We start from the raw sequence: 24259 nt of genomic DNA, 5'->3' as shown, positions 1-24259 counted from the left end.
GACTGACCTATAAAATAAGGATTATGTAACAGGAGAATTAGTGCTCATCTGGATAAAAATTGGCTTATGGATAGAAGACAACAAATCACAATAGATCGTTATTTTGCATACTGCAGGGCAGAAACTGTGGTATTCCCCAACAGTGAGTGCGAAGACCACAGTTTATTTTTGCAATGTAATTGACTTGATATTGAAATAGAACAAAACAGCGCAGAACAGGCCCTTTGGCCCTTGACGGTGCGCTGACCTGTAAATTAATCTAAGCTCATCCCCTTGCATTATCCCATCATCATCCATGTGCTTATCCAAAGATTGTTTAAATCTCCCTAATGTGGCTGAGTTAACTACAGTGGCAGGCAGGGCATTCCACTCCCTTACTACTCTGAGTAAAGAACCTGCCTCTGACATCTGTCTTAAATCTATCACCCCTCAATTTGTAGTTATGTCCCCTCATACAAGCTGACATCATCCTTGGAAAAAGACTTTCACTGTCTACTCTATCTAATTCTCTGATCATCTTGTATGTTTTTATCAAACCCCCTCTTAGCCTTCTTCTTTCCAATGAGAACAGGTTCAAGTCTCTCAGCCTTTCCTCATAACAGCTTCCCTCCAGTCCAGACAACATCCTGGTAAATCTCCTCTGCACCTTTTCCAATGTTCCACATCCTTCCTGTAATGGGGCGACCAGAACTGTGCATAATATTCCAAGTGAGGCCGCACTATATATAGTTGCAGCATGATATTGCGGCTCCGGAACTTTATCCCTCTACGAATGAAACCTACACACCTTACGCCTTCTTAACAGCACTGTCATCCTGGGTGGCAACTTTCAGAGGTCTATGTACATGGATTCCAAGATTCCTCTGCACATCCACACTACCAAGAATCTTTCCACTGACCCAGTACTCTGCCTTCCTGTTATTCTTCCCAAAGTGAATGACCTCACAGTTAGCTGCACTGAACTCCATTTGCCACCTCTCAGCCCAATTCTGCAGTTTATCCGAGTCCCCCTGCAACATGTAACATTCTTCTGCATTGTCCATTACTCCACGAATTTAGTGTCATCTGCAAACTTACTAACCCATCCACCTATGCCTGCTCTAAGACTTTTATAAAAATGACAAACAGCAGTGGTCCAAACACAGATCCTTGTGGCACACCACTAGTGACTGGACTCCAGGTTGAATATTTTTCATCAGCCACCATTCACTGCCTTCTTTCAGAAAGCCAGTTTCTAATCCAAACTGCTAAATCACTCTCAATCCCATGCCTCTGCATTTTCTCCAACAGCCTACCATGTGGAACTTTATCAAAGGCTTTACTAAAGTCCATGTATACTACGTCAACTGCCCTACTCTCATCTAAATGCTTAGTCACCTTCTCAAAAAACTCAATGGGGTTTGAGAGACACGACTTGCGCTTGACGAAACCATGTTGACTGTCTGAAATCAAATTGTTGCTTGCTAGATTATAAATCCTACCCCTTATAATCCTTTCCAAAGCTTTTCCTACAACAGAAGTAAGGCCCACTGGTCAATAATTACCTGGGTCATTTCTACTGCCCTTCTTGAACAAAGGCACAACATTTGCAATCCTCCAGACCTCTGGTACTAAACCTGTAAACAGTGATGACTCAAAGATCAAATGCAAAGTTTCCAACTCCTCTTCCCTAGTTTCCCAGAGAATCCTTGGATAAATCCCATCCGGCCCAGGGGACTTGTCTACTTTCACTCCTTCTAGAATTGATAAGTTAAAAATCACACAACACCAGGTTATAGTCCAACAGGTTTAATCGGAAGCACACTAGCTTTCAGAGCGTCACTCCGAAAGCTAGTGTGCTTCCAATTAAACCTGTTGGACTATAACCTGGTGTTGTGTAATTTTTAACTGTGTACACCCCAGTCCAACACCGGCATGTCCAAATCATAGAATTGATAACATCTCTTCCTTACTAACCTGTCTAGTCTAATATCCCGTATCTCATTCTTCTCCTCTACAATATTCTCCTTTTCCTGAGTGAAAACCGATGAGAAATATTCGTCTAGCACCTCTGATCTCCACAGAGTCCACACACAACTTCCTACATCTGTTTTTGAATTGCCCTAGGCATCTTTTTATTCCTCACATACCTATAGATAGCTTTCAGGTTGTCCTTTATTCTACCTCCTAAAGACTGTTCATGTCCTCTCTTTGCTCTTCTTAACTCTCTCCTTACATCTTTCCTAGCTAATCTGTAACTCTACATCATCTCATCTGAACCATGTTGTCTCATCAACACATAAAACCTCCATCTTCTGCTTAACAAGAAATGCAATTTCTGTCGCAAACCGTGGTTTCCTTACCTTATCACTCCGCGCCCCACCCCCCCCCACCCCACCCCACTGCCTGACAGGGACATACCTATCAAGGATATGCAATATCTGTTCCTTAAAGCCGCTCCACATTTCGATTGTCCTTATCCCCTGCATTTTGCAACCCCATTCTATGCATCCTAAGTCTTGCCTAATCGCATTATAATTGCCCTTGTTCCATCGATAACTCTTACAGAACTAAATTTCAAAATTATTCCAAAATTTGATGAATGGCCAACAGGAATAGACAGGTTAGCTTTACCCCTGGAGGAGCTGGAAGCAGAAATAAGATTTTTAAAATTTGAATGGGCAATTGAAGGAAATAAATCTGCAGGACTACAAGCAATTTATACCATCTATAAGATGCATTGCAACAACTCAAGTAGGCCATTCGACAGCACCTTCCCAACCTGTGCCTTGTACCATATAGAAGGACAAACACAAGTTCCTCTTCAAGGCACACACCATCTTGATCTGGAACTAAGTCACGATTCCTTCACTGTTGCTGGGTTAAAATCCTGGAATCCCTTTCCTAAGAGCACTGTGAACATACCCACACTGCCATCACTTGAAGTGGTTCAAAAGAAGCAGCTCATCACTTTCTCAGGAGCAATTAGGGATGAGCTTTACATGCTGGAATAGTCAATAGCACCCATAAACTGTGAATTAAGATTTTTAAAAAATGTAATGCAGTTTTAACAAGATATAGCTCCTTACAGTTAAACACCACAAATGTGAATATTAATTCACTTCATTTCTGGATTTATTCTGCATTCTTACTATCTTTATGACGGTAACATATAGTGACAGACTAGAGGAATTGCCTTAAAGTTGCACATACAACACTAGGTAGAAATAATTTTATTTACCAGTACGGGGTTCCAATGAAGGACTTCCTCTTGGCTATAGTAGCAGTTATTTTTGCTGCAACACCAAAATCAGCTGAAATGCAAAAAATCAACATATTTTAGCTTCAACTTCTTACATTTACAATAACCAATGATCAGAATTGTTGCCACCAACTGTAGGGGATCTGTAACATCCAAAAAAAGATAGACTTATCAACTAACTAGATTGAAGAATTCACAAAAATAGCAAAGTAGTAAGTAAGCAAGCAATAAAGTGTATTGTATAGAAAGTGAAAAATGTTTGGGCACGGACATGGGATTAAAGAAACTAAAATACCAAAATAAGTACAGCAAATTTTGTTTTAACAAACAGACACTCTATGAACCACCACCTTCGAGAAACTAGCAAAACGTATATACCTCAAATACCAGAAGTTTACTGGATTATCACATTTCCCCACAATGTCAGAGTGTTTACTGTCAATAAATTTTATTGATGACAAAGTTGCGCTGTTATTTGTCATAAATATAGTAGTGATGTGCATATCCCCTGCATTATGTTTCTATTATTTAGTGTGCATTTTTACATTGATGAAGAAGTCCACATAATCAACCAAAATATTTGATCAACCAGTGCACACCTGGTCGCATAGGTGCCAGTTAATAAAACCTTTTGCTGTATTAAAATTACTAAATTTTTTAATGTGCAATTTTAAAATGTTTAATTTTCATGGTGAGAAGAGTCATACAACTCATTCAATAAGGCTGAACATTTTTATTTTTCGACTGAATGGCAAGAAAATAATGTGAAAATAGCTTAAGTTTCTATGGAAATCAGTGATCAAGGTATTGTGTTGCTTGCATCTGCAGAGGTTTAGCACACGGGGAGAGGGACTGGGGCAGTTTGGTGAAATAATACAAATTTCCACATTCAGTTGTGGATAAACAATGCCATAATTTATTATTGTTGTTGTTATTATTATTATTACAACTGCAAATCTCTATTTTAATTTTTTTTGTCCATCTTACTGAATATGGTTGGATTGCTCTCTCAAGATGGTGTAAGAAATTTCCGAAGGTACTTCAGAATTAAAGAAACAGGGACAGGAGGTAGCCTTGAGACCCATTCAGCCATTTAGTAAGATTACCTCAACCTCAACCCTGCTTTCCCACCACTATTCCCATCCCCCTAAACTTCCTTGGTATCCAAAAATCCTTTGATGTCCGTCTTGAATATAGATTCATAACAGGTGGTCATTAAGCCCATCCATTCACTATCATTTTCCTGAGGAGCAATTCAGTTAGTCCCACTCACCTGTCCTAACCCTCAAACCTGGCCCACTCAAAACAGCACCCCCAGAACCCCACAGCACATTGCCTTGCAACTGCTGACGGTGTAACAACTGACCATTTACTTCCTTGTCCTCAGTATCCAAGGGTTCAAATGTACCTTTCAGGGAAGCAGCAGTTTAGCTGTGGGAGTCAGTGGGCTTGTAGTAGATGTCCTTGGTTATTTAGTCGCTGGAGATGGAAAGGGGGGAGGGAAGTGTCCAAGATGGTCCAGGTGGATTGGAGGTTGGGGTTAAAGTGTTGGTGAAGTTGATGAACTGTTTAACCTCCTTGTGGGTGCATGAGGTAGCACTGATACAGTCATCAATATTGTGGAGGAACAGGTCGGGGGTGGTGCCAGTGTAACTGTGGAAGATGGACTGTTTCACATACCAACAAAAAGGCAGGCACAGCTGGGTCCCATGCAGGTGCCAGTGGCTACCCCTTTGGTTTGAAGGAAGTGGGAGGATTGGAAGGAGAAGTTAAGGATGAGGACCAGTTCAGCCAGTTGGATGAGGATATCAGTGGAAGGGTACTGTTTGAGACAGCCTGAGAGGAAGAAACAGAGGGCTTGGAGGCCTTCATCATGGCGGATGGATGTGTACAGGGACTGGATGTCCATGGAGAAGATGAGGCATTGAGCGCTAGGGAAACAAAGAACTTGGAGGAGGTGAAGGGTGTGGGTAATGTCCTAAATGTAAATGGGGAGTTCCTGGACTAAGGAGGACAGGACGGTGTCAAGGTAGACAGAGATCAATTCAGTGGGACAGGCGCAGGCTGAGACAATGGGTCGACTGGAGAAGTCAGGTTTGTGAATCTTTGGTAGGCGGTAGAATCAGGTGGTATGGGGTTCACGGACAATGGTGTTGGAGGCTGTGGATCGGAGATTCCCCAGAGGTGATGAGGTTGTGAATAGTCTGGGAGATGGTTTGGTGATAGGAGGTGAGATTGCGGTCAAAGGAGTAGTAGGAGGTGGTGTCTGCGAGTTGGAACCTGGCTTCAGTGGTGTAGAGGTCAGTGTGCCAAATACTACTGTGCCCTTGTCTGCAGGTTTGATGGTGAGGTTGGGTTTGGAGCGGAGGGAGTGGAAGGCTGCGTGATGTGAAGGTGGGAGGTTGGACTTGTTGAGAGGGGTGGACAGGTTGAGGCAGTCAATGTCATGGCAGTTATAAATGAAGAGGTCAAGGACAGGTAACAGGCCAGCACGAGGTAAACTGGAGGATGGAGTGCGTTGAAGGTGAGAGAAGGGGTCCTTGGTTAGTGGGTGGGAGTCTTGATTGAATAAAGTGGGCTCGGAGGCAGTGGAAGAAAATGTTCAAGGTCATGACGTTTGTCAAACTCATTAATCTGAGGCCTTTGCTGAGCATTAATTCAGGAGCGTACAATCCAGTTTACTGCATTGGCAGCTCACAACGTGGCTACAATGGGGAAATGGAGCATAGACTGGGTGACTGCTTCGCAGACCTTCTGCCCCCAAAAAAAGGCATCACACAGCTTCTAGTTGCCTTTCACTTTAACACACCACCCTGTTCTCTGGCCAACACCTCTGCTTCAGGCTTGCTGCAGTGCTCCAGCGAAGTTGGAAGCACACCTCATGTTCTGCTTGGGGAACCTATAGCCCTCCAGACTTCATACCAGTTCAACAATTATACTGTCTGAACGCCTTCATGGCCTAGCCCCCTACCACACACACCAGGCTTTGTTATTACATAGTTTGCCATTACACACTACCACTAACAGTCTCCATTAACAGCTATTCATCCTCCCAGCTAGATAGTTACCAACACCTTTATCTATCCAACTGTTTTCTCTCTTTGGGCTCGATCTCTGCCTCCCATTTACTCCTTATCCCTTCCCCCCCACCCTATCTTCTGCATTTAAACCTACATTTTCCTAGCTATCATCAGTTCTGAGAAAGGGTTGCTGGACCCAAAGTGTTAACTCTGATTTCCCTTCACAAATGCTGCCAGACCTGCTGAGCTTTTCCAGCAACTTATGCTTTTGTTTCCAATATACAGCATCCGCAGTTCTTTCAATTTTTAAGCATTATTCCAGGTTTGTGATCCTAGTTCTACAAGTTCCAGCCAGGGGAATATTCTCCTGGCACTGACAATATTCCAGGAATGTTACTGAAGATTTGTACACCAGAACTTGCCGCACCACCAGCCAAGCCATTCCAGTACAACTACAACATTGGCTTCTACTAGCCAATGTGGAAAATCAGCCAGGTATGCCCTACACACAGAGGCAAGTCCAACCCAGCTATTAATCATCCCAGTCTATTCTCAATCAGGAAAGTGATGGAAGGGGTTATCAACAGTATCACTTGCTAAGTAATAACCTGCTCATTAACACTCAGTTTGGTTATTTCTGCACATTGCTGTTTCTTAGCTCCTATAAACGGATCTACGTATTAATTTTTTAAACAAATGTTTTCTCCACCTTTTACTACATTTATTTCCTTCTTCAGTTGCATACCTCAAATCTCTTTTCCATTTTACCAGTTCTTTTTATATGTTAGGGCGTCTGGAACATTTAGTTTCTAACCATAATCAGTCCACAATAATGTATCTGTACAATTCGATCAAGCCAACCTATTTTTAAGATTTGGGCTTTTACTTCATCCGTTTGATGTGAATATTTTCTATATTTACACATGTTGATATCAGCTTTATGATTTTTTTTATTTTCCACCTGATATCAACTTAATCAATGCCCTACTATCTTTGATGAGGAGAAAGTGAGCATTGAGATGCTGGAGGTCAGAGTAGAGAGGAAGTTGCTGGAAAAGCACAGCAGGTCAGACAGCATCCAAGGAGCAGTAGATTCGACGCTTCGAGCATAAGCCCTTCATTAGCCCTATTATCTTAAAGCTTTCTGTCCCTTCCTGCCTCACTGCTTTTTGTTTAGTTTACACAAGTTGTAACTCTCCACAGACACAGAATCCATCCTCTCACCTACCACAACATATTCCTTTTCAGTGTGTGTGACACTCCTTGTAACTAATAAATAAGCCAAATTCTCTTTCGACTGAACAGATTCCAACATTTTTGCAATGTTTTGAAGGATGATACTTTTTTTATTTAAAGCATATCTTAGTAATGAATATGAGAAAGGGGATAGCAGAAGATAAACACATCCAATACAATTGTACTTCCAACAGGAAAATAAAATTAGAGCAAATTGCAATTCGGCCACATGTGCCTACATTCTAGCCACTGATCTAAGAGCACCAGTGATAGAGACCTTGTTGTTGATTAATGAGTGTGATAGGGATAGAATGGACAAGATGATAAAAGGACAAGAGCAAAGCAAAAGTATCTTATACACAACTTTTCCAAGCTAGAAATATTTTTAATTGATTGACGTCAATTTAAAACTTTCAATGAAGGAATGAATATAAGCTAACACATCCTTCCTATGGTTATCATACAGTTAAATTACAATGGAAAACACAGCCAAACCTGTACAGCATTATTTATGCATGCAATTTCCTGGTACCATGGTGGTTGGTGTTAAACCATACCAGTTGTGATCAGTTAATTCAGCAGAACTGCACAAGTGAACTCAAGATTCTTCTAGTTATCTGGCTAAAAAGCATAACAAATCACTTGCTATATATACAGTCTGTCATCATGTCACATACAAAGTTTTTTTGCAAAGATTTCATTGTTTGGATTCTACATTTTAATTTATACACAGTATCCAGAAATTTTGCTGTAATAATTAATTGAAAAAGCTGGTTGGTACACTAAAAAAAATTAATGCATTCCATTTCAGATATCAAAATTTCCTTTTCTTCTTCAAAATGACCCCTCAATAGTAATCTTGGGTGCCAATATTTTCTTCAACTTATAGTTTGTACAACATTTTTTTTCCTCTAGTATTCCTCAAGGAGGAGATTAGATAATTAACAATTTCAGGCCAAACATAGTTGTGATGTGCAACTGAGTTGTAACACTCGTCATGGATTGGCTAGTGGTCCATTCTTCTCATTTTGATTTGAGTAGCCCACAAGAAGCTAAGGAAAATGAACTTGTGATGCAAAAACCTCCATTCTCACACCATATAGTACAGTGCAGCACATATTTACTCAAACAAAGATTTTGTTTAAACACAAAAACTGCCTTAACCTTTCATGCCCAACCAAAAAACTACATTATCATATTTACATTAAAGGAATACCAAAAAATAATTTGTGTCTAGATTTGTTACCATTAGCCTTAAAATTTTAAATAGCCAAATTATGTCAATGTTGGGAATCCTGGGTCATACTCACCTAACTTTACATCTCCATGGTCAGTCAGTAATATATTTGCCCCCTAAAAGAAAACATTCAATTTTAGAAATTAAGAAATAATTAATTAGCATTCAGCAGATTTTTTTTAAACTTCATTTTTTCCAAGTAGGTTGGAACTGACCATTTCCAGACCTCTGCCAATGCACTATTGATCTGGTTATACACAAGCAAATGCCTTTTTATTATTTTTGAACATTTTAAGAAATAAGTCTTTTCTGTTTGTCTTCAAAAACCATGGACTGCATGGAGAAAGACCTGATTTTAAAAACAGATTTACCACAATAGCTGCATAATTTCACAGCAAGGAATTCAATACTTATTGTGAACTTTCTTTTGTTATGCGATCCTGCAGATGAACAAGAACAAGGAATTGTTCAGAAGTGAAGCTAATTGATTCTCCGCTAACTGAAAACAAAATTACAGAGACAGAAACAGAGAGAAGACTAAAAAAGGTTGTCCTGTTATTCTCCCCAGTAAAAGCTGTGCTCTGCAGTGAAACCATCAGTTTAAACTTAAAGAAAACCCATTTCTTCAATAGCACCTGCAGCTGTGACTTTTGAATTGATACAGGAGGCATTTCCCCAGTGAGGAAGTTGCTCTGTATTTCTCACCAACCAGTGGAAGCTTCTAGAGAAAGACCAATGAACATAAAGGGCCTCATTTACTGAGGTCGGATCACCTCAACATCGGAATTGCGAAACAAAGACCACTGAACTGGACTTCCCAATTTCACGAGGAGAAAGTGAGGACTGCAGATGCTGGGAGATCAGAGTCAGAAAGTGGGGCACTGGAAAAGTGCAGCAAGTCAGACAGCATCCAAGGAGCAGGAGAGTCAATGTTTCAGGCACAAGCCCTTTATCAGGAATGGGGGCAGGGGCAGCAGCAAAGGGGGCTGAGAAATAAATAAAGGGGGTGGGGCTGAGGGGTATGTTGGAAGGCGATACATGGATGAGGACAGAGGTGATGGTGATAGGTCAGAGTGGAGAGTGGAGCGGATAGTTGTGAAGGAAGATGGACATATCGTACAGTTCAAGAGGGCGGTGCCAGGTTGGAGGGTTGGATCTGGGATAAGGTGGGGGGAGGGGAAGGGACGGGAAAGGAGATGAGGAAACTGGTGAAACTGACATTATTGCACTATCCTTGGAGGGTTCCAAGGTGGAAGATGAGGAGTTCTTCCGCTAGGCATTGGGTGGCTAGAATTTGGCAATGGAAGCAGGCCAGAACTTGCACATCCTTGGGGGAGTGGGAGGGAGAGTTGAAGTGGTCAGCTGTAGGATAGTGGGATTGCTTGGTCTATGTATCCCAGAGATGTTCTCTGAAACGTTCCGCAAGTTCCCAATTTCACCAATCTATTTTACTTATTTGTTTGTTGTGCGGGAGATATTAAAAGGAAACCAGGATTTTAATTATTAGTGCTATTTTTGTTTCATCCAAATACCTAGTCAGTGCCTTCTATCAACCTTAGTCTGAAATTCAAGTACTGTATACTGGAGTACTTTGTTTACAACTCTGGGAATTACATGTTTTGATTTACAGCACACAACCCCATTAGATCATAACAATTAATCATGCTGCTCAGCAACACAGGTGATCATATAGCTAATTTCCACTCTGACATGTGGCATATACAGTTTGATCTGATAATGAAAAGTCTTCAGTTTTTAGAAATTTACAACAAAAATGCAAATTTAGGCTTACCTTTATATCTCGGTGCATTTTTCCTTTACTGTGTAAGTAGCCCAGACCCTACAAAACATGTTGTGCACCATCAAGCACAAATAAAAAAACTGCATAATAGTAAAACAGAAGTACAGATGAGAACAACCATTGGTCACTTGCCTAATCCATTATAAGAAGAAATCTCTATCACATTCAACTATCACGCATCACTGAACGGTTTGACTCTACTACCATTTTGAAAAGATTAAACGCGCCTTAAGCCAGATAAATCTCAAAATTTGTCTTGAATAATTTCTAGGTTGTTAGAATTTCACAGCACATTTTGAAATAATGATTCTTCTACACACAATTTGCCATTTTTTTGGTTTCTCCAAGATACCACCCCCCTTCAAATCTTCAATCTTTCCAAGTAATCAACTAAGATTTCGATGCTATTCCCTTAAGGGCTTAAATGACTTCCTTACCCATTAAATATCAAACATGTTAGTGGTCTGGCTCAAGGACAGTCCAGTTTCAGCATGATGATATTTGATGATTTATTCTTTAGCAACTCAAAGTATCAAACAATTAACAACTAGTCTAGTCACTGAAGGGTTGTGAAGGAGGGTCACTGCAGGTGAAACATCAACTGTGCTTTCTCTCCACAAATGCTGCTACACCTGCTGACTTGAGGGACTCACGGCGAGTTGTCGACTGAAATAGTGGAGGAGCGGGACTCCTGGCTGCAATAGGCCCAAAGCTGGCACCTTGCAGAGACCTTGCTGAAGTCCTGGAGCTGTATTGGGACCCCAGCTAATGAAGATTAACTCTATTTATGTACCTTCTTTTTTATTCTTTTATACCTCAAAGTAGCACCAGATTGTAGTGACACTTTTCACTGTATACTCTAAATATGTGACAATAAACCATTCACTCATTTGCATCTTCACTTCAATACTAACATTGTTTCATGAAACATTCTGCTGGAATTCAGTTCATTTTATTTTACCTTTCACACAATTGTTATGGTGCTTAATTAAATCTTAAATGCTCAATACATTAAATTTAAACAGCTAAGAAGAAATGTGTCAAAGGGGATCCTGATTATCTAAACATCGTATTTAAGACAATATTTTTTGGTGTCATTTAAACAAAAAAAATGAAAGAGACTGGACAGATAAACCATCTTCAAAATTAATACTGGCAGTTATTTACTTTAATTATATTTCATGCAAATTTTCTCCCATCTTACTTCATCAGTTATAATGCATAATCACATGCTCCTTTCTCCCCCTTGTGCTTATCTAGATTTCCCGTAACTATATTTATGTTTTGACCTCAATATTTCTTACAGTAGCGAATTCTGCATTCTAACCAAGTAAAATCTAACTGCCTTGAATCCATATTGAATTTAATAATATTTATTTTACAGCTGTTAATTAGAAATTACGCTGGGAAACACTTTTATCATCACAATTCGATCTGGGTAGCAATAGAGGATTAGTTAGCTTCATTCGATGGATGGCTGGTTTGTGATGCAGAATAATGTTAACAGCATGGGTTCAATTCCCATACTGGCTAAGGTCACAGCAAAATTCCCGCTTTCTCAACCTTGCCTGAGGCATGATTACCTTAATGTTAAACTCAATACCAATGGTCTCTCTATAATCCTTCAAAACTGTGGCATCTTTGTCCTGACCAAAGATGTGGAAAATTGTTATTTCTTTAAAACATTGGTAGAATTGTTAGTTGTTGTTAAAGAATGTTTCAAAAAGTATTTTAAGTTTTTTTTTAAATCAGTTGCAAGTTTCTTGGATAAAAAGAAATATTGGCTCATGTGACTTTACCTGGAAGCAATAGGGACCAGTGTTAAGACCAGAAGTAGTACGGTTGGAAGCCATAAAGCAGCATGAGGCAAAAGGGGAAATCAGCACAGAGATACAGATACAAAGAAGTGTTGCATCTGGACACAGCTATCATATTCTAATAACTTGTTCAGAGATGTTGTGATCTCACACCTCTAAAATAAGCAGGACTTGAACCTAGGCCTCTTGGTTCAAAGATAGAGACCTCACACACTACTACTGCACCATAAGAGCCCTCAGTGTTAACGGTATCCTAGAACCTCAGAACACAACTGCCAGTGAACACAACTAAAGACTAACTCATTTGAGTAAAAATAAATGTTAAGAGATCCTTGGCCCCAAAGGTTAAGTCTGAAAAAAAAGAGACATGGTGGCACATTTATGTACAGCATGATGCAGATGCTTACGGTAGTCTTAAGAATACAGAGTTAAATTTGTTTTTATTTGAAGTATCATTTGCTTATTCAGTCCTTTGTAAATTCCATTTACTTGAACATAAATCTAGCTAATGATACAAAAAAATTTAATCATTTTGGTCATTTTTTTACGGGGGGGGGGGGGTCACGCATCAAATGTTGGCATTTAGGTTCGTGGCTTTCCCTCAGGAATCATAAAATGTCAATCCTATAAAACCCTTTCACAATTTCAAATATTAATCAGGCCACACCTCAACTGCCTCTCAGTGTCCCGGAAGTTACACACTCAGTTCTCAGATCAGTAACCCAACCAGTGTGCAATGTCTGGGTGAATTTACCCTTGCCATTTTGCTGCATGATGGATATCAGAAAATATGATTCATTTTAAGGGTATGATTTATGTATCTTCCAAGTATTAAAAGGTGACAGACAAAACTTATTACTAGTGAGAAGTCAGAAAATCTATGCTCAGTGATAGTTGCTCAAAATTACCAATAATTGTAAACAAAATAACTGATTAAGTGATATAAATGAATGACATTGCAATTAATGGTCTGCAATTGTTCTGGACTTTTTTTTCCCCCCAAGAACAGCAACTCACATCAGATTAATATTATGCTAACGCATTGTTCTAGTTGCTGGCAATAAATTCTTAACATGCAAAATAAAAGAAAAACCACAATCTACCTGCAAAGTTTCTCTGCAAACATAAGCTATCTGTAGTTCTGATAGGGGTCCAGTTACTGTAAAACAAAGCATTTTATAACTTCATTACTCAGTCAATGTACAATTAGTCTACTGCAAACTTTAGCAAACAGAATATGGAGAACTCCTTTTAAAGTACAATCAAGTCAGTACAAATGAAATTTCTATAATGCTAGTCTTGCAGAAAGGGAACTAAGCGAGAGACAGTTGAAAAAAAAAGCTAGTTGGGATGAGTGGCAGAGGGTACTGGCTGGCAAAACAGGAACAGATGCAAAGAGGGATTGGACCCGAAGAAGAAATTCTAAACCAGGGTGAGAGAATGAGTGAGAGAAATATCAGGGATAATTGGGCAAGAATGAGTAAAACGGCATGAAAAATAATACACAAACATTTTTAAAGTGATTCACAATGAAATTTTATAGACCTGCAATTCTAGAAGAAAATAGGACAGTCGGCAACCGAAGAGATAACAGGCTAACATCTTGGACAAAAGACCATTCTAACACTCAAAATGATAAACTGTTTTGGTTTTCTTTAACAGATGTTGATTGATCAGTGCTTTGTCAACATTGGCAGTCCCATTCTTTTTATTCACAAGATAAATTACTATAAAATAAAATCACTATTAAATAGGCAAATGCAGAGATATTTCACAAATAGCAATTAAATGGATTATTTTGGTTAAAAAGGTATTATAAACGTTGATTTTCAAAACAGCCATGACTGATTATTTAACATGGAAATTAAATGCCCAACAGGACAGCAATTTATTTATTTTTGGGGGCAGAGTGGAAGGAGAGAGGGGAAGAAGAGGTGGGTGGACAATGAGGAGAACTTAAGCAACAAACCATGGTACATATCCTGAAGTGATCCACCTCCGCAGTACTCCATACAGATCCATAACTTTTCACGGCTAAAAGATACAAAATAGCTTTCAGAAAATATTTAAAACTCAAGTTACAAAGTAGAAAACATGGAAATTCTCATTGTTCACAAAGTGGTTGTAAAATAAAATCTACAACCATTGTTGAATCTTTAAATTTAAAGACCAACTAGTTGAAACCTTTTTTCATCTTAACCAAACAAACAGTCAAAGTAAGTGGAAAGTACTATCTCCACAGCCTAAAAACAGACAGCAAACCTATGAAAGAAATGCAATGCAGTAAAACTGTTCCAAACAGAAAACACAAGCACTGGTTACTAAAATCCACTGTGGGGTGCCAATAGATTACGGATAAGGAGCAAGCAAATCAACGAACAATATAAATCTCAGAAGCCGGTGCACCTTAATTATTACAAAACTTTTGAATTTTGTTATCTTATAACAAAAAAATCACACCTTACTTCAGCTCTTTGTTCAGCACTTATAAAATATTTATGGTCATACAAGAATATAAGAAATAAAAGAGTAGGAAGAGATAATTTGGCTCTTTGTTTTGTATTGAGTGGTAGAATAAGATCAATGACTGATCTTTTACTTCTCCCACTATCTCCATAATCCCTGCAGTACCCAAGCATTTATCAGTTTTTCTCTTGATCAACAATAGAAGGTTGTAGATGTTCAGAAGTGCAGAATCACAAAGATCCACAACTCTAAGTAGATCTTAATCTAGGAAAGACAGCACAAGACTTGTTAAAGTCCACTCCCTCAGCAACCTTGAAAGAAAGCCTCCCAGGCCAGGCCAGGCACTGAATACACAATGCTGAAAATGTGTTGCTGGAAAAGCGCAGCAGGTCAGGCAGCATCCAAGGAACAGGAGAATCGATGTTTCGGGCATAAGCCCTTCTTCAGGAATGAGGAAAGTGTGTCCAGCAGGCTAAGATAAAAAGGTAGGGAGGAGGGACTTGGGGGAGGGGTGTTGGAGATGCGATAGGTGGAAGGAGGTCAAGGTGAGGGTGATGGGCCGAAGTGGGGTGGGGGCAGAGATGTCAGGAAGAAGATTGCAGGTTAGGAAGGCGGTGCTGAGTTCAAGGGATTTGACTGAGACAAGGTGGGGGGAGGGGAAATGAGGAAACTAGAGAAATCTGAGTTCATCCCTTGTGGTGGGAGGGTTCCTAGGCGGAAGATGAGGCGCTCTTCCTCCAGCCGTCGTGTTGTTATGGTCTGGCGATGGAGTCGTCCAAGGACCTGCATGTCCTTGGTGGAGTGGAAGGGGGAGTTGAAGTGTTGAGCCACGGGGTGGTTGGGTTGGTTGGTCCGGGTGTCCCAGAGGTGTTCTCTGAAATGTTCTGTCTCCCCAATATAGAGGAGGCCACATCGGGTGCAGCGGATGCACTAAATGGTGTGTGTGGAGGTGCAGGTGATTTTGTGGTAGATATGGAAGGATCCCTTGGGGCCTTGGAGGGAAGTAAGGGAGGAGGTGTGGGCGCAAGTTTTGCATTTCTTGCGGTTGCAGGGGAAGGTGCCAGGAGTGGAGGTTGGGTTGGTGGGGGTGTGGACCTGACGAGAGACTCACAGAGGGAGTGGTTTTTTTTGGAACACTGATAGGGGAAGGGAGGGAAATATATTCCTGGTGGTGGGGTCCATTTGGAGGTGGCGGAAATGACGGCGGATGATACGCTGTATATGGAGGTTGGTGGGGTAGTAGGTGAGAACCAGTGGAGTTCTGTCCTGATGGCGGTTGGAGGGGCGGGGCTCAAGGGCGGAGGAGCGGGAAGTGGAGGAGATGCGGTGGAGGGCATCGTCGATCACATCTGGGGGGGAAATTGCGGTCTTTGAAGAAGGACGCCATCTGGGTTGTATGATATTGGAACTGGTCCTCCTGGTAGCAGATGCGGTGGAGACGAAGGAATTGGGAATATGGGATGGCGTTTTTACAGGGGGCAGGGTGGGAGGAGGTGTAATCTCGATAGCTGTGGGAGTCAGTTGGTTTCTTTTTCACTGAATACACAATGCCTAAATTTTCACCCACCCCAAATCTTTGCTTCTACTAACATTTGCAAGCTTCAGCTTCCTTTCTCCACACAAAGGCACTTACAAACCGAGCACCCACAGCTCCCGGGAGTGAAAACTGCTGCAAAGATTCACAGCGCTGCGAGTTCTAAACAGCTGATCATCATTCCAAGGCTATGACCCCTAGTTTTAGTCTCCTCACCAATGGGAAGCCATTCTCCCAGCATCTATCCCATTAAACTCACTAACAATTTTACATTTTCCAATTCTATCACATTTTTCAATAATATCACCTCTTTTTCACCAAATTCTATGGAACACAAGCATTATCTATTCAATTTCTCTTCATAGAATAATCTCTACATCCCACAAATTAAACTAGTGAGCATTTGCTACACTCCCACTAGGGCAAGCATATCCCTCCTAGCACCAAAATATAGTTCTCCAGCTATAGTCTAAAGATTCTAAGCAATTGCAGTAAGACTCATTTCACTTTTTGACTCTAATCCTTCCATAGTAAAAGCTCACATTAATTTTGGTTCATCTGTAAGGATATCCAGGTTCTCCATACATAAAAAAAATTCTACATTTCCAATCCAAATGGAACCTTTGACAGAGTATATGCCTTCTGACACCTATCTACCCACTCACTCAGCCTTTATTCCTTTGATGTGAAATATTCTTGGATATAAATGATAGGAATATGGTGGAAGCGTGGCATTTTTGGTTTGTAAGAGAATTATAGTATAGAGAAAAAGGATATTTCAGCAGGTTCAAGGAGACTATCCTTAACTCTAGCTAAATTAATTGAGAAGGGTTGCTCAGTTACATTGCTCAGTTTACATATACAGCAGGAACTAGTGGGAAGTATGTAGAGAAACGGCAGGATAGGGTAACCAAATCCAGAGCTCCCTGGATGACAAAGGAGGTAAAAAATAAAAAGAAAATATTTGCTGATGACATGTTATAGAGTCAGAGAGATGTACAACATAGAAACAGACTCTTTAGGTCTAACTTGTGAGAGTAGTGAGCAAAATTAGGACACGTGATATTGGGGGCAGGGTACTGACTTGGATTGAAAATTTGCTGACTGATAGGAAGCAAAGAGCAGTGATAAACAGGTCCCTTTCGGAATGGCAGGTAGGTGACCAGTGGGGTACCACAAGGTTCGGTGCTGGAACCACAGCTGTTTACAATTTACAGATGAAGGCATTAAAAGTAATATTAGCAAACTTACTGATGACACAAAGCTGGATAGCAGGGTGAAATGTGAGTAGGATGTTATGAGAATACAGTGTGACTTGGACAGGCTAGGTGAGTGGACGGATGCATGGCAGACGCAGTTTAATGTGGAGAACTGTGTCGTTATCCACTTTGGTGGCAAGAACAGGAAGGCAGATTACTATTTAAATGGAGTCAACTTAGGTAAAGAGGAAGTACAACAAGATCTAGGTGTTCTTGTACATCAGTCAATGAAAGCAAGCACGCAGGTACAGCAGGCAGTGAAGAAGGCTAATGGCATGCTGGCCTTCATAACAAGAGGAATTGAGTATAGGAGCAAAGAGGCCCTTCTGCAGCTGTACTGGGCCCTGGTGAGACCGCACCTGGAGTAGTGTGTGCAGTTTTGGTCTCCAAATTTGAGGAAGGACATTCTGGCTATTGAGGGAATGCAGCGTAGATTCACGAGATCAATTCCCAAAATGTTGGGACTATCCTATGTTGAAAGATTGGAGCAACTGGGCTTGTATACATTTGAGTTTAGAAGGTTGAGAGGGGATTTGACTGAGACGTATAAAATATTAAAAGGATTGGACACTCTGGAGGCAGAAAGCATGTTTCTGATGATGGGTGAGTCCAGAACCAGAGGGCACAGTTTAAAAATAAGGGGTAGGCCATTTAGAACAGAGTTGAGGAGAAACTTCTTCACCCAGAGAGTAGTGGATATGGAATGCTCTGTTCTGAAGGCAGTGGAGGCCAAGTCTCTGGATACTTTCAAGAAAGAGATGGATAGAGTTCTTAGAGAGAGATAGTGCAATCCAGGGTTATGGGGATAAGCAGGAACAGGATACTGATTGTGGATGATCAGCCATGATCATAACGAATAGTGGTGCGGGTTCGAAGGGCTGAAATCTTTCCCCTTAACCTATGCCCTCTACTTCTGGACTCCCCCACCCCAGGGAAAAAAACCCTTGATTATTTATCCTATCCAAGCCCCTCATGATTTTATGAGCCTATATAAAGGTCATCCTGCAGCCTCCGACGCTCCAGAGAAAACATCCCCAGCCTATTCAGCCACTCCCTACAGTGCAAATGCTCCTGGCAACATCGTTGTAATCTTTTCTGAACCTTTTCAAGCTTCACAACATCCTTCTGATAGGAGGGAGACCAGAATTGCATGCAATATTCCAACAATGGCCTAACCAATGTCCTATATAGCTGCAACATGATCTCCCAACTCCTATACTCAATGCTCTAACTAATAGAGGAAAGCATACCAAACAGCTTCTTCACTAACCTTTCTACCTATGACTCCACTTTTAAGGAACAATGAACCTGCACTCCAAAGTCTCTTTGTTCAGCAACACTCCCCAGGACCTTACCATTAAGCGTATAAGTCTTGTTCTGATTTGCCTTTACAAAATGCAGCACCTGACATTTATCTAAATTGACTTACATCTGCCACTTCTCAGCTCATTTGCCCATTTGATCAAAATCCTGTTGTACATTGAGGCAACCTTCTTCGCTGTCCACTACTCCTCCAGTTTTGGTGTCATCTGCAAACTTATTAACTACACCTCCTATGTTCATATCCAAATCATTTATACAAATGAAGAAAAGTAGCGGACCCAGCACCGATCCTTATGGCACTCCACTGGTCTCAGGCCTCCGTCAGAAAGGCAACTTCCACCATCACATCCCATCTCTACCTTCAAGTCAGTTCTGTACCAAAATGGCTAGTTAGCACTAATGCCTCACAGCAACAGAGACCGGGTTCTATTCCGCCCTGAAGTGATTGTGCAAACTCCACACAGGCATTCTCCCAGTGCTTGCGTGGGTTTCCTCTGGATGCTCTGGTTTCTGTCCGCAATCCAAAGATGTGCAGGTTAGGTGAATTGGGCATGCTAAATTGCCCATAGTGCTCAGGGTGTCAGGGGTAAAGGTCGAATAATAGGGGAATGTGTCTGGGTGGGATACTCTTTGGAGAGTCGGCGTGGACTTGTTGGACTGAAGGGCCTGTTTTCACACTGTAGGCATTCCAATTTTAATTCCATGAGTTCTACCTTGCTAACCAGTCTACCATGAGGAATCTTGTTGGATCCCTTATTGAAGTCCATTCAGATCACGTCCACCACTCTGCCTTCCTCAATCCTCTTTGTTAATACTTCAAAAAACTCAATCAAGTTCATGAGATATGATTTCCCATGCACTAAGCCATGTTGACTATCCCTAATCAGTACTTGCCTTTCCAAATACATTCTCTCCAACAACTTGCCCGCCACTGATGTCAGGCTCACTGGTCTATAGTTCCATGGCTTTTCCTTACCACCTTTAAATAGTGGCACCACATTAGCCTTCCAGCACCTCACCTGTGACTATCAATGATACAAATATCCCAGCAATCACTTCTGTAGCTTCCCACAGAGTTCTAGAGTACATCTGATCAGGTCCTGGGAATTTATCCACTTTTATGCTTATCAAGACATCTAGCACTTCTTCCACTGTAATATGGACAGTCTACAAGGTGTCACCATCTATTTCCTCTCATTCTATATCTTCTATGTCCTTCTCCATAGTAAACACTGATGCAAAAAATACTCGTTTAGTATCTCCCCAATCTCCTTCGGTTCCACACATTGGCTGCCTTGCTGATATTGGAGGCACCCTATTCTCTCCCTAGTTACTCTTTTGTCCTTAATGTATTTATAAAATCCCTTTCGATTTTCCTCAAACCTATTTGCCAAAGCTATCTCATGTCCCCTTTTCACCCTGCTGATTTCCCTCTTAAGTATACTTCTACTGCCTTTATACTCTTCTACACGTATTAGGGAATAAGTTGGATAGAGAAGTTTCAGAAGGGGAGATGAAAAAGTAAATAAAAGCAACAGAGAAATTATGAGACAGGTAGCTACAAAGGGAAATCCTAAAGTCTTGTATCAGCATATGAATAGTAAAAGAGTGGCAAAACGAGCTGGAGGGCCAACTGGGGACCAAACATTGTATTTACACTTGGAGACAAGACACATGGCTAAGATGTTAAATTAATACTTTGCATATGTCTGCATAGGTAGTTCTCCTATAACACAGCAGTTGTGTTCCCATGTAACGGCATGTTATAGAGAATCTCACAAAAAAATATAATGGGGGCTATGAGAAAAACAAGGTTAGGGCCTCAAGTTTAGCAAACCTGTCCATTTCTGGTCAGTTACAGAAATGCTAAGTTGTCACAAGCGAAATTTCCCAAAGTATTATTGTATTTCTGGCTCCTTGTGGAGTAGAATTTGATCCAGAACCCAGCTGTCTGCAAGTTAACTTTGTGAAACATCGGGAAGCTTTTTTGTGGTGAGTGTAAACACTCTTTTTTTGAGGGGGTTACTAAAGAGCTGGGATACTCTGAACAGCTAGAGGTATTAATGGGTCTCAGGTTTGAAAGAGAACAGGGGGCCAAGACTTTCAGATCCTCCCCCAAACAGAGACTAGGCGAACTTGGATCAGGCATAACTTTGAAAATGGGTGAAGTGGGGAAGAGATGAGGGTCACCAGTGGTCTGTCCTTAGTTTCACACCTCTTCCCCCTTCCACACACATACACCCTCTCTTGTAAAATGTTGACGCTTCACTTAGCCAGCAACTGAGCCTCTGCTTAACAAAAGGCCCCCCTCTGTTTAAGCTCCACTCACTGGACATTGCTGCGTTTGCATCTTCTTTTGCTCCCTTTCTCTCAGTCTTCCCACTCCTCAGCCCTGATCCCCCTAAAGCCGTATATGATCACAGCAAACAATCCAGCAAAATATTCCAATGGTCACTTCCCCTGCTTTAGTTGCAGATAGACAGACAACAACCTGTTGCAATTGATGTGCCAGCAGAAGAAATCAATGCCAGCTGGTAATTTAGGGATAGAATCACGTAACAGTGAAAGGGAGTTCGCTTTGTTAAAAAGGTCCACAATTCTGTGTTATAGGAAAACTACCTGTACTTATAAGGCAGATGGTGCCGAAGCCACGATTGCAGAGGAGCACACTTTATCACTGAAAGAGTTTAAAATTGCTCAAGTGGCGGTATTGGATAAGTCATCTACACTCTGATCAGGCATCAGGGCGAGATGAGATGCATTCAAGCACACTGAAGGAAGTGACAGTGGAAACTATAGAGGAACTAGGACTAAAGAACTGGATAATTGCAAACACTAACCCTGTTTTTAAAAAAAAGTTTCAATAAGCAGCCCTGCAATTACAGACAAGTCAGTTTAACTTTGGTTAGAGAAACGTCTAGAAACAATTCTCCAGGAGAGAATTAGTTGTCACTTGGAAAACATTTGGAAAGTCAAAAGTGGAGTTCCCCAGGGCCAATATTGGGACTTTTACTGTTACAAATATACATAAAGTGAATTAAATCTTAGCTTGCAGAGGACAATTTCAAAGCTTGCAGATAACAATTGGAAGCATTATAGACTGTGATGAGGACTGTGCAGAACTTCAAAAAGACATAGTTTGCCTAGTAGGTGGCTAGGTGGTGGATGAAGTTCAATGCATTAAGTGATACACTTTGGTAGAAAGAACATGGACAGTATAAAATAAAGGGTGTGCAGGAGGAGAAATATCTTGATGTATATATGCATAATCCATTAAAATTGATCTGGTAGGAAGAGATGTTAATAAAAACGAAAATATTCAAGGCTTAATTAATAGAGGCATAGGAGAAAGAGGAAAGTGATTATGCTGAACTATATAGAATACAAGTCAGACCTCAGATGAAAAATTGGATGCAGCTCTGCAAGTATGGTGCCAGAAAGATGTGAATGCACTGATGAGTGAACATAAAAGTCATTTACAAGAATGGTTCCATGGATAACAAGATTAGATTAGATTACTTACAGATTAGATTACTTACAGTGTGGAAACAGGCCCTTCGGCCCAACAAGTCCACACCGAACCGCCGAAGCGCAACCCACCCATACCCCGACGTTTACCTCTTACCTAACACTATGGGCAATTTAGCATGGCCAATTCACCTGGCCTGCACATCTTTGGACTGTGGGAGGAAACCAGAGCACCCGGAGGAAACCCACGCAGGCACGGGGAGAACGTGCAAACTCCACACAGTCAGTCGCCTGAGTCGGGAATTGAACTCGGGTCTCAGGCGCTGTGAGGCAGCAGTGCTAACCACTGTGCCACCGTGCCGCCCACTAATCTCAGTTAGAAGGATAAATTGAAGAAATTGTGAACTTCTTTCTTTCATGAGGCAAAGGTTAAGGGGAAACTTGATAGAAGTTTTCAAAATGATGAAAGCCTGGGCAAAGTGGACAGTGAGAAACTCTTCACATCCAAAACAACTGAAAACCAGATGGCACAGTTTTAAAATGGTTTGCAAAAGCTACAAATGTGGGTGAGAAAATAGTGCAGGTTTGGAATGCACTGCCTCAAAGTGTTGTGGACATAGTATTGGTTTCTATTTAAATAATCAATCCATATGCAGGATTACAGGAGAAAGACAGAAGTTTTGAGAAGATCTGTAGCTCAGGTTGAGGTTCTGGATGTAGGTTTGTTCGCAGAGCTGGAAGATTCATTTTCGGACGTTTCATCACCATATTAAGTAACATCTTCAGTGAGCCTCCGGATGAAGTACTGCTGATGTTTCCTGCTTTTTGTTTAGATGCTTGGGTTTCCTTGGGTTGGTGATGTCATTTCCCATTCTTTTTCTCAGGGGGTGGTAAATGGGGTCCAAGTCAATGTGTTTGTTGATAGAGTTCCAGTTGGAATGCCATGCTTCTTGGAATTCTCGTGCATGTCTCTGTTTGGCTAGTCCTAGGATGGATGTGTTGTCCCAGTCAAAATGGTGTCCTTCCTCATCTGTATGTAGGGATACAAGTGAATGGGTCATGTCTTTTTGCGGCTAGTTGATGTTCATGTATCCTGGCGGCTAGTTTTCTGCCTGTTTGTCCAATGTAGTGTTTATTACAGTCCTTGCATAGTACTTTATAAATAACATTAGTTTTGCTTGTTACCTGTATAGAGTCTTTCACGTTCATTAGATGCTGTTTTAGTGTGTTGGTGGGTTTATGGACTGCCATGATGCCAAGGGGTCTGAGTAGTCTGGCAGTCATTTCAGAAATGGCTTTGACATAGGAGAGAGTGGCTAGGGTTTCTGGACGTGTTTTGTCTGCTTATTTGGGTACGTTGCTGAGAAATCAGCGGACTATGTTTATTGGGTACCATTCTTTTTGGATACACTGTATAGGTGATTTTCCTCTGCTCTGCGTAGTTCCTCTGTGCTGCAGTGTGTGTTGGCTCGTTGAAAATAATGTTCCGATGCAGCTTAGTTTGTGGATGTTGCGATGATTGCTTCTGTAGTTCAATATTTGGTCCATGTGTTTTTTTCCTGTAGACACTGGTTTGAAATTTCCCATTGGCTGTTCGCTCTACTGTGTCATCTAGGAATGGCGGTTTGTTATTGTTTTCCTCCACTTTAGTGAATTTTATGCCAGTAAGAGTATTATTAATGGTCTTGAAGGTTTCCTCAAATTTGTTTCAAGACAATCAATACTACCCTTACTGGCAAGGGGGATAAGTGGATGGTCTTGGTAATAAAGCACTGGTGATGTTACCAAGTTTAATTTTATTTTTTACCTGATATCCATAAAGTACACTTTCAACAAATGTCCTTTGGGCTTAAAGAA

General features: G+C 41.0%; 1 protein-coding gene across 1 annotated transcript in view; it reads right to left on the bottom strand.

The window, feature by feature from the left end:
- The window catches only part of map4k5 (mitogen-activated protein kinase kinase kinase kinase 5), a 184635-nt gene that overhangs the window by 85883 nt on the left and 74493 nt on the right, over positions 1–24259 (bottom strand). The window contains exons 4-8 of the mRNA XM_060829188.1: positions 14322–14386; positions 13456–13511; positions 10527–10574; positions 8808–8850; positions 3221–3293 (exon numbers count right to left, since the gene is read on the bottom strand). Coding sequence (XP_060685171.1) covers positions 3221–3293; positions 8808–8850; positions 10527–10574; positions 13456–13511; positions 14322–14386 — 285 coding nt within the window. The remainder of the gene's footprint in view (positions 1–3220; positions 3294–8807; positions 8851–10526; positions 10575–13455; positions 13512–14321; positions 14387–24259) is intronic.

This window comes from Hemiscyllium ocellatum, chromosome 8 (assembly GCF_020745735.1).
Source record: "Hemiscyllium ocellatum isolate sHemOce1 chromosome 8, sHemOce1.pat.X.cur, whole genome shotgun sequence".
Lineage (NCBI taxonomy): Eukaryota > Metazoa > Chordata > Chondrichthyes > Orectolobiformes > Hemiscylliidae > Hemiscyllium > Hemiscyllium ocellatum.
Note: the sequence above shows the minus strand (reverse complement) of the source record. Positions and strands in the feature narration are given on the sequence as shown.